Source organism: Pecten maximus, chromosome 16 (genome assembly GCF_902652985.1).
Source record: "Pecten maximus chromosome 16, xPecMax1.1, whole genome shotgun sequence".
NCBI classification, from domain to species: Eukaryota; Metazoa; Mollusca; class Bivalvia; order Pectinida; family Pectinidae; genus Pecten; species Pecten maximus.
The window spans coordinates 10,423,287-10,434,889 of record NC_047030.1 but is presented as its reverse complement, the minus strand read 5'-3'; the positions used below and the strand labels follow the sequence as shown (position 1 = coordinate 10,434,889).

General features: G+C 36.0%; 2 protein-coding genes and 1 long non-coding RNA gene across 3 annotated transcripts; 2 read left to right on the top strand and 1 right to left on the bottom strand.

Moving 5' to 3' along the window:
* Window positions 1–1,160: 1,160 nt before the first annotated feature.
* On the top strand, window positions 1,161–10,925 carry LOC117345316. Its single transcript, XR_004536410.1, has 2 exons — window positions 1,161–1,438; window positions 9,585–10,925. It is a non-coding gene; the product is annotated as an uncharacterized LOC117345316 (long non-coding RNA).
* On the top strand, window positions 2,354–4,577 carry LOC117345315. Its single transcript, XM_033908384.1, has 2 exons — window positions 2,354–2,624; window positions 3,230–4,577. Exons 1-2 carry the CDS (start codon window positions 2,447–2,449, stop codon window positions 4,435–4,437), a joined length of 1,386 nt encoding a protein of 461 aa, XP_033764275.1. The 5' UTR covers window positions 2,354–2,446; the 3' UTR covers window positions 4,438–4,577.
* LOC117345314 lies at window positions 4,656–7,767 on the bottom strand. The gene is made up of 4 exons (XM_033908383.1): window positions 7,417–7,767; window positions 6,899–7,084; window positions 6,480–6,606; window positions 4,656–6,169 (listed from the first exon to the last, which is right to left on the bottom strand). The coding sequence occupies exons 1-4, from the start codon at window positions 7,704–7,706 to the stop codon at window positions 4,985–4,987; spliced, it is 1,788 nt and encodes a 595-aa protein (XP_033764274.1). The 5' UTR covers window positions 7,707–7,767; the 3' UTR covers window positions 4,656–4,984.
* Window positions 10,926–11,603: the final 678 nt, after the last annotated feature.

Sequence of the window (11,603 nt, the reverse complement as noted above, 5' to 3'; positions counted from 1 at the left end):
CTTAGTGCTTCAACGTTCTATCTAAAAATGTTAACAGCACCAGGTTAACAAGATAAAATTATGTGAACATACTGAAAAAAGGTAATTCTTTTATTTAAAATGTTGCTAAGAATAGTTGCTCTGAATTGACTTTTGCAAGACAAATTGTGTTCACCATCATCTACAGTGTATAGTTGCTATTGATACCCCCGATACTGTCTTAAATACATACTTTTTCGTTAATATTATTTAAGGCTTTGCTTGAAAGACTTAAAGTTCGTGTGTAAGAGTTTAGAATTCGTGTATATATTTCAAATAGCAATATCAATCACACCTTGACACACGCAGGCTAATTGCAAAATATCCATTGGGATACAGAATAGGACTTCGATAAAATACTTATATTTGTGTTTGTTAGTAGTTAAAACGGTATCATATTATTAATTAACAGGTATTGACTATGGGAGAGGAACCAAGGGATGATTATCGCTACAGACCAGGTAATCTATATGAGTGAGGAGCGAGGAGAGGATGTCGCTACAGACCAGGTAATAGTTGTGAGAGATGAGCGAGGAGAGGATGTCACTACAGACCAGGTAATGGTTGTGAGAGAGGAGCGGGGGGCGGTTTTCACTACAGACCAGGTAATGGTTGTAAGTGAGGTACGGGGGGCGGTTTTCACTACAGACCAGGTAATGGTTGTGAGAGAGGAGCGGGGGCGGTTTTCACTACAGACCAGGTAATGGTTGTAAGAGAGGAGCGGGGGCGGTTTTCACTACAGACCAGGTAATGGTTGTGAGAGAGGAGCGGGGGCGGTTTTCACTATAGACCAGGTAATGGTTGTGAGTGAGGAGCGGGGAGCGGTTTTCACTACAGACCAGGTAATGGTTGTGAGAGAGGAGCGGGGGGCGGTTTTCACTATAGACCAGGTAATGGTTGTGAGTGAGGAGCGGGGTGCGGTTTTCACTACTGACCAGGCCCCGCTTGTATAAAGAAATCTCAACTTGAGATTTTCTCAAGTTGAGATTTCCTTAACTGAGATTTCCTCAAATGTGACTTGTATAAAAATTCCTCAAGTAACTTGAGGTCGACCTCAGCTGAGGAAAAGTTGAGATGTTTTTGCGATGATGTAAGCGGTCCAACCAAGAACTCTTTTTTAAAAGGAGGTACATAACCCGTGTAAACAACGCAAATTTCCCCCGTAAACTGTCAAAGCACGAGATGTGGTGAGGGTAATTAGTTGTATACGCGAACGTCAGAACGGATCATGTCTGAAGTAAACAAAGTAAGAAGTGTGATTTGGACAGAGAGGGAGAAAGTTGTAGATCTATTAATGGAGAGTATGCGAAGAGAAGGAGAGTTTGTTATTTTGAAAATTATCTGGGACCGGCGGAAGTGCGGGGATATCTTATAGATCAAAAGAAAAAGAATGGAAGGAGGTAACTGCGGCTGTCAATGCGTAAGTACAATGCATTATTAATTTGATGAGATCCATAATATAACACGTGCACCATACACAAGTAGGAATTAATATTTACAGGTAGATATGAAGAATTCGAACATTTTACCACAGTATTCTTGCTAGAAGTTCGTGAACAAAACTAGACTAGGCTACAAGTAGGCCTAGTACACGGGCGTTTTTTGATATATATGTTACCACAGAGCCGTATGCCTGTACCAAAGCATGGTCGACACGTACTCCAACAATGTTAGAGGTTTTACACGGCGAGATACTTTTGACAGGCGCCGTGTAACCTCTAACTGCCCATAGCTGATTTTCCCGATGCTGACGATGAAATTTTCAAAGTTCGTTTATTGCAAAAATATAGCGTGTCAACTTACATTTAAATGATCAACGGTGTCCAATATATATTGCTTTCCATAATCCAATGATTAAATGAGAATAATTTCGTAACAAACACATATTATGAAGTTTTCTTCTTCCGAAGCGGAGCAGAGCGCAAGCAGACAATACTGCCGTTAGTGATAGTAAAAATACCACGTGATTTGCCGGTTAAAACAAAAATGGATTACAACTTATGTCCTACAAGCGGAATACAACAAAGTCCGTATTATTTCGTTTCGTTTGAAATAACGACAACTATTTTGTATCAACCTTAGGCAGCCATTTTTAAAAACGACTAGAAAAGTGCTACAACGACATGGGCATGTATTTTGTGTGTTATACACCGTATTATACTATATATTTGTGTCTCTGACATACATATGGGATAAATATTGCATACATGATACGTATACATCGTTGTAATGACCTGTCAACCTCTTAAGTGTTTTTTTCAAGCATATTTAGTTCCGCCCGGATTTCGGGCGGAAACAGGGCGAATCGCGATGACGTCACAAAGTCACGTGATTTTGAGTGGTAGGCAACACTGGAGTACTCCAAGCTATCCGCCATTACTTGTTTACATTATATGGGTCGATAGATGCTGAACCTATTAATGCGATTATGCCGACATCTTGCTGTGTCATCGATTGCACTAGCAGAGGGGATGCAAGGACAAAGTTGTCATTTTACAGATTCCCAAAGAAACCCGAGAGAAAACGACTTTGGTTGGCGGCATTGAAAAGAAAAGACTGGACTCCAAACGACAGCCATCGTGTCTGCGGTCGCCATTTTATCAACGGTGTGTAATCGTTCTTCGGTAGATTAAAAATAACCATAGTTTAAACTAACTGACAATACAATATACACTCCTGTTGTATTTGTTCTGTATGTGAAGAATGTTAATTTAAAGTTACATCATTATACGGAACATTTTGATAGTTAATTTACACAGCATTTTGAGCGCCCCTATATAGGCTACTGTAAACGATTCCCCATCATAGATCTAACACTTACCAAATAGTTCTTGGCTTGAGTCTAGTCGGTAAGCAGACGAGCTTACTTACACTAGTCTTATATTAAAATGATTCATATGAAGGGATCAATAACGCAGATTGTTTGTTGTAACATATTGTTTTGATTTTCAATCTTTATTGTGAATTAAGTTTTTAAGAGGCCTTTTTTACAGTCATTATAGACACCCTATTTCATTGAACACACACATTTCAATAAGTCATAACTTTTTTGAAACTGTTTAGAATTTAGATACTGTATTTATAGAAATGTAGTTATCTCCTGTTATAAATTAGATAATAGTTGCACCTGCTTGAATATTATATGTTCATATAATTATATTGAGTATATTTTTTTCTTTGCAACTTCTATAACAAATGTTTCTTATTTCAGGTAAGAGCAATGACCCCCTTGATCCAGACTATGTCCCTTCTGTTTCTATGGGATATGAACCTTTACGGCAAGTAACACCAGGATCCAAGAGACATGTCAGACTCCGCAAGAGAGAGGAAGAGATTGCCAGCAAGGAGAATACTTCCCTAGCTGCCAACATATTGCTAGAACTCTCCGCATCGGAGCCAAAGAACCAGTGTGATCCTGTTGCAGATCTAGACCCTCATGCACATTGCATCAACACAATAACTCGACTTCAGAGGCAGAATAGTCAGATGCAGCAGGAGCTTCAACGATTACAAGCTGAGAATGAGGATTTACGGGCATCAGTGGATAAGGTATCATTTGGACCAAATCTTCTCAAAGATAATAACAGCAGGACAACTTCCTATACTGGGCTACCATCATATGCTTGTTTCCTGTGGTTACTGAACTATGTTGTGTCTGTTTTACCAAAGAAGCAATGTTTAGATTCTGCCAGTGTTCTGATGATAATTTTGATGAAGTTGAGGATGAATGCATTGAACTTTGACTTGGCAGTCCGCTTTAGATGCTCAGAATCAGTCATTTCAGATGTTGTGAATAATACAATACCAGTTCTGGCATCGAAACTGGCATTTCTCATTCACTGGCCAGAAAAAGATGACATTATAAGAACAATGCCTGACATAGTAAGACAACATTTCAAAGGATGTCGATGCATCATAGACTGTACCGAGATTTTCATTGACCGCCCTGGAAATTTGACAGCGAGAGCATCTACTTGGTCAAATTATAAACACAATAACACTTTGAAGCTTTTAGTTGCTATAACCCCATGTGGTGCCATATCGTACTTGTCCAGAGTATTTGGTGGTAGAACTTCAGACAAGATAATCACTCAGCGTTCTGGATTTCTTGATTTGATTTCTTATAATGATGTTGTTTTAGCAGACCGTGGTTTTTTGATTTCTGAAGAACTTGTTTCAAGAGGTGCAACACTTGTCATCCCTGCCTTTACCCGTGGACTGGTCCAACTGAGCCAGAAAGACATTGAAAGAACGCGCACCATTGCTAGAGTTAGGATACATGTCGAACGTGCCATTGGACGCTTAAAAACCTTTAAGGTCATTAGTGGCCCTATGCCTATGAGTTTAGTTCCACATGTAGACTCTGTCGTAACAATCTGTGCAGCTTTGTGTAACTTGCAACCAAGTTTAGTAACATAAAAAAATATGTGCATAATTTTCATATTGTATATCCTGTGAGAAAGTGAAAAAGTTTTTCACTTTAATTTATTGACACTTATAATTTATTTACACATGGATAATTGTTTGAATTCCTACACCCAGTTGTGTGTACTGTTGATGCTTGTATCAGTGAATTTACTGCAATTATCTGATAAGTTGTGTGCAATATAACTGAGGAAAAAATACCGAAGAGATTGGACTGTTCAAGTTATTTAATCATATTGCAATTGTAGTGATATCATTCATGTTTCAATTTATAAATGTATAATCACACATTAAAAATCACTTGCTTATAATCACTGAATTTGTGTTCTAATTTCAAGGGAATCCAAATGACAAAGACATGGTTATTGTAAACCTGTCAAGTCTGCAGTAAATAAAGTTCACAACTTAAATGTTCACATGACAAGTTCACACCTGTCGAGGCTGGAGTAGAGTTCACCACAACTTAAATGTTCACACAACAAGTTCACACCTGTCGAGTCTGGAGTAAATAGTTCACAACTTAACGATCACATAATTAAGTTCACAACTTGCAAGTTGGACAGAACCAAGCCCCTCTTGGTTTCCTCCTAATGTTCATGCATCCATAGTGAAACCATTCATTTGGACAATCTGCATTTGAACATTGTACCATCTTGCCGTATGCTGGTTCTTGGCATATACAGTAGAGGTTCTCTTCCTCCAGTTTGTCTGCTGCGGATGACTCAGAATTATAGAGACGTCTTGTCAGGATCTCTGGTAGTATATGGTCCATGAAAAATGTGTTGCACTTTGTTAGCACTTTCTGACAGTAATCGGTGTCATATGGAATGATGTTCACTATCATGTCCTTCTCTGTATATATTATGAAATCACAAAACTGAACCCGGTGAACAGACATCTGCAGTTGTACCTGAGTATAATATTTATGTCCACGCTTGAGCTTCAGGTCCTTATCAAGGCAAAAGGTGCCGTCAGATTTCGCTGCATGGTCAATTTGTGATTTCCTGTGTTTGTAAGGGCACTTTATTTCCACAGTTCCTTTGCCACAGCACGCACATTCACGGATACCATCTGATGAGGCTCCAAGATACGGCCTATTGGAATCGATCAGGAGACCAGACTTTCTGACAACAAAGTTCGAATGGACAGATGTCATGGCTTTCCTGTACTGCTCCCTAGCTGTGTCCTCATTGTCCAATCCCCACGAAACAGATTTTGTCTTCGAAAGATCGTAGGACTGATATCCAACAATTCTCCGTACTAAATTGTCTGGCTTAGTGCTGTCTCTCCTCACAAACACATCATGGGCTTTACTGGCTGTAATCCTGCCCTTCCTATGTTCAAACCACCGGCTACACACATTCTGGTTCCTTGTTGATTGTTCAATAAAGGAAGCTTGGTCATGTGTTACAATATAACTTGTCCATACCTCTTGGCACTTGTCCTTCAGTTCATCTGTATCACTGGGGATGTTGTCTGTACAGAACAGAGATGTGATTGTGGCTGGAGCCTTTTCTGTTTTTTTCGGCTTCTCGACTGTCTCTTGGGGACCAACAGGTGGAATTGTGGTGAAAAATACGGCACCTGGACACACATCTTTGAGGGCTTTGATGATGTCATCTGAGGGTAAAGGGTCCCTGCTTGTTGCATGAACAGTTGCTACAGGATGTGTTCGATTTCCATCCTTTAGGATACCCTGCATTTCGGACACTGTCTTGGGCTCAATCTGCAGGAATAATAGTGAAAAATGTACACATTGCAATATTTTCAATGCACATTTTTAATCAAGTCTCATGGGTCAACAGAAACTTTATATCAGTAAATAGTGTTACTACAGATTTCACACTACACAGCATTCATATATTGTTCTTGATCATTAACTGTCACTTAATAAAGAGTTAATTATGTTTTACAAACATTACTATGTATTTCATTTTAATACCAATACATCATGACATTAACTTCACACACATGGAATAAGATCTAGAACTACCAACATGTTAATGGCTGACTAAAGTATTATTGATGATATTTACCTCCTTTCGAAATGTGCTGTTCCATTTACAGATGTCACTAGTTGATGATTTGGTTGTCAAACCCATGTGAACGGCAATCTGTATTTTAAACATGAGTGCGGCAATATGGCTACAGGCCTCTCCGAGTCTGAAAGAGAAATGTAATGTCACATTAATATAGATTAAAGCAAAAAAAGACCAAATATTTTAAATAATTTTATACATTGTCTTTCAAAACAAACAGGAGCAAATATAATTAAAAGTACAGAAGCTATTAGTAACATAACTACTTAAGTAGTTTCCTCTCCCTAAATATTAACTTATGTTAATTTATTATGATAATAATTTATATAATTAGAACAAAATGGAATTATGCAAATTTTAAAAATACTTCATCTTCAGAAGCTTTGATGTTACTGAAATAATATAGTTATAATTACCCTGCCATGCATGTGCAATGTGCACAATAGATATTGCCACTGTCTTTGTTGACACATATCCATGGTTGGTGAGGCTTATCATTCACTCTCTGCGATGGAACAACCTTTGCCTTGAGGAAACAGAAGAGGTTCCTATCATCCAAAGGATGGTAGTACACTTCCTGGACATGTCCACTCTGCACATACCTAGAGGACAGATCAGTGATCATTTGTTACAATCTCAGTAAAACAAAACACATAGACTATGCAAGTGAATCAACAAGACTGCACCGATGGGGTTATCCAGGAACAGAAACGATCTAAAACAGTGACACAGATTAAGAATCTGCACGTTACTGTATCGACACCTTTCTACACAAAGGTAAACATCAACCAGGTGTGTCGTCACGTGACCAAATCAAATTCTCCCCGCGAAAGGTAAATGATAAATGTTTATTATGTATCGACGGTTTAAATACAGCGAAACTCCGACATCAGATCACTTTTCTATTTAATTATTTCATTGGTTTTGTGCCTACCTGTATGCGTCCAACGATTTGTAGGCTTTCATAGATTCCTTGGTGTATACACCTGGGCTGTCGATCAGGTAATTATAAATATCGCCGTAAGTTAGGTCTGGCCAGGTAGATATGTCGTTTACCCATCCCGAGGATAATCTGTACGGATTAGGTAAAGACTTCTGCCCCTTGTCGTAGGTCAACTTCGTTTCATATCGCTGCCTTGCCTCGCGTGGCTGATCCTCGATATAATATGCGATATCGCCTTCGCTTTCAGGTATCTTCCTCGTAGTAATCTTTGTGTCCGCCATTGTTTTTGCCTACCAGTGTTAAGCCACGCCCTAATAGTGACGTCACAAAATGGCCGCGCGATTCGCCCTACTGCATCAAAGAATTAGTGCTTCGGAAATAAGAGGTCGCAGTCGGCAAAATAATATCCGATAGAAAAAGAGCCGACCAGCGGCCTCTTATGTTATAGGAGTAGGTCGACACGAAGTCCTGGTCGGACGATCTACACCATGACTATTCCCTAAGATCTCTTAATTAATCTCATCTGTGTATTTTCAAGGCATTTTATGAAATCCAAGTGGAGATGTATCAAATAACTGTTACAGTAGCCTATTACATTATTTCGGGATAGACCTAGACTTCTAGCTAGCGATCGGTATTTGCCGAAGTGATGGGAATGTTTACAAAGGTGCTCTCGACCAGGTTCGAGCAATTTACAGGGGATTTATAAAAAAAATAAATAAATAAATATACATGTAGGCTAGATCTAGAAGGCAGGATTTTTTTTTAAAGAACAATATAAATTTAATCCTTGCTAAAAAAATTATCTAAAAATAAATACTGTAAATGAAAATGTTGCTCAATTAATTTTAAAAATAAAAAAAAATATTGAAACATCTATGCAAAAATATTACATATTAATTTGTATGAGCATAAATTATCACACATATTTCAAAACACGTCTTTAGTTTCTTATTACAATTATTTCATTTATCGGATAAGCATTACATTATAACTTTATCATACAAATGTGCTGACTGAAATTTTCGGTTTGACTCATAATGGCATATTGATGTTAATGATGCCTGGGTCAATGTCATGTTGTAAATGACATATATAGGTGACAGAAGAGAATTTCAAAATGCAAAAGTTAATAAGCAGTAGCTTTGAATTATCTAAGTTCATGCATATGAAATTTAAAGAAAATTTGCTAACATAAAACAGTCATAACAGTTACAAATTTGTCTAAATGCATGAATTATTTTAGTAAATTATCAAATGATGTGGCCAAATACTTTTGGCATGACAAAATATAAAAAAAATGTATTAAGCAATTTAATTGTAAGCACATACAGGTAGTTATACATTGATAAATCTACATGCATATATCTAGAATTTTGATAGGACTCATATAACTGCTGGAAACAGTTGAAATTAAAATTGTTGGACAAATTGTTTTAACAATACAATTGAAAAGGATTGGTTCTTGGAAATTAATTGTAGAATATTTACAGAACTTTTTCTTTGCATTGTCCTATTGAGATGATAAACAAAGGCAGCAAGCTACCAATTGCCTACAACACCAAGTGTTTTTATTCGATCACCACTGTGATGTCATCAATTTCAGCCTGTCAGCACTTGATTTGCAGCTCCGAAATAGTTTGAAATAATTAAATGAAAAAATTCTCCGTTAAAATGTAAATATGATTATTGAATATTTTAGCATGGTTTAAAAGGCTTGATTTAAGTTTGTCAGCAATAACTATGTGTGTTATAGGATCATAACAACTTTTGCTAAAACATTCATTGCTTAATTGATCAGTGCATTTATATATATATATATATATACCAGTATTGTTTTGCTTTCCGTGTTGGGGTTGATATCAGATCCGTGCTTAAGATTCGGAAGCAGTTTGATAATATCAAGCAGCAAGGTACATATTTTCACCTGTATAACTAAATAACAACAGTATATATTACAGCCTACATGCCAAGAACTGCTGTATTGAGTAAATTACTTACAGAGAAGAAACAATTAAATTTTTGGAAATTATCATGTTAATTAAAAAGTATAATTTATACATATATATACATATATTCAACTTTCTTATTTATACTCCAATTAGAAAACAAATCAGAGATTATTCAAACACTTCAATTTGTTTTCTAATTTTTCACAGACAAGTTAAAAAGACCTAAAACCGGAGGTGGTCATGCTGTCCAAGATACAAACACCATTGGAAACAAGAAATATCTTTAAAAAAGATAAACGGCATAGTTTAAATGCTGGTGGCTATAATGTAAAACTGCTGGTGAAATAAATTAAGATAACGCGTTTCAGCATGGATAACAGAATTATATCAGTTTGAATCATTTTTAATCAGGAATTAGATTTTATCTATGTATCATTTGAAAAGATTCATCTGCTTATTCAGCTTACATTCAATCTTAACTTTGTTTCGTTTTTAACTGCATATCTGCAATTTGCATTTACCGCTACATTGACCAATCACATACTTCATCTTGACCAGTAACGCCACCTGTCGCGTCATATCCGGGGCAAAAAGAAAGTATATGGCTATGCCGAAAAATCTTTATAGAGGGTCATAATGGCAGCCCAAATATTGTGGGGTTAGGGGTATCTTTAAATAAAGAAGGTAACAAGGAAGATAACTAGATTGCTTGTTTTGAGTTTATGAAATAAGAAAACGAGACAATGATCATTTCACTGTGAAATCTTTATTTTTTTTGTCTTATAAAAAAAAGTACAATACATTGGGTCTGTACAAAATCCTGTCTAGTGAAACTGATCATGTCTAATATCATTTCTGTATAGTAATAATTAATCATTTGTTGCAATGTGTGTACCATAAACTTTATCTCTCACACACATACATGCTCGCATTTGTACATATGGTTGAATACAACACATTTCTTTATAACAGAATATACTTTTTCATCTTTATGTAAATTTATCTTTACCGTGTCATTCTAGTTGCATAACGTTTTGTTTTACCACAAGTTCTTAGTAATTTTTATGAAAAAAAAAATTATTAAAAGATTAGAAGAACAGCACAGGCTAGCGTCATGATAGCAGCCTTCATTGGCTCAACACATAGTCCAAGTGATAGACAAGGAAATATCATTTTCAGTATTCCAAATGTCTGCTCAAACTTAACTCTGGTCTTACACAAACCATCGTTATATTTGATTTCTGCTTGGGTAGATGGATGGTGGTATGGTGTCATCAGAAAAGTCGTGCATGGATATCCAGAGTCACCTAGCAACATTCAGTTATGGCTACCTGTAATATAAATATGCATAATTGTTTCAGGTCAGAATGAATTTATACTTATTTGTGTATTGATTTCACACAGGAAATCATTATTATAATTAGCAGTTTATCAATTACTAGTTATAATATACCCGGTATAACAAATGGTTGAGTAGTGCAATTACATAATTATATAGCTTTATCAAAATAATGACAAGAGTGTAAATTGTGGAATGAAAGAAAAAAATGATAATGATATCAGTCACATGCACTAAGAAATTACCTACAATGCAGTTCATAAGAATTGGTTTTACTTGTTCATACATATATGATGTCATATTGTATGTTAGGAATGTACTCCTGTACACAGGAATTTACAAGAATGTAATAATACAGTTTTATTATAGGGCATTTCAAAACTTCCATGTTATTTGCCATTTTCAAATTTAAATCCTGAAATGTATGACAATTTCATTTATAAAGTAAAATGTTTAAATAGTTAAAGTATTGGCATCACAGTATTTATAGTATACACATGTACATGCACAATTCTTGTATCATAGATCATCATTGATGTGCATTTTGTATTATGTATATGGATTACATAACCATAATTGAAAAGTATATATGTTTACGTATGTACTTCTATAGAATATACTAGTTCATGTGCATATCATGATTATAATGCTTTACTGTGAACATACCAAGTATACTAGTAATTCTTTATGAGTTTGTTATGTTTTTTGTTGACACTTTTAGTGTATACTATCTGTGTACATTTTTGTGTCAAGTATATATATTCATAAACTAAAATCATAAATTATCCTTTGTCCACTTTCATGTAATCTTATATTAGCTGTCATGACCTAGCCAAAATATATTTGCAGGCCAATATCACATTTTAACATGCCTATTTGTATCAATT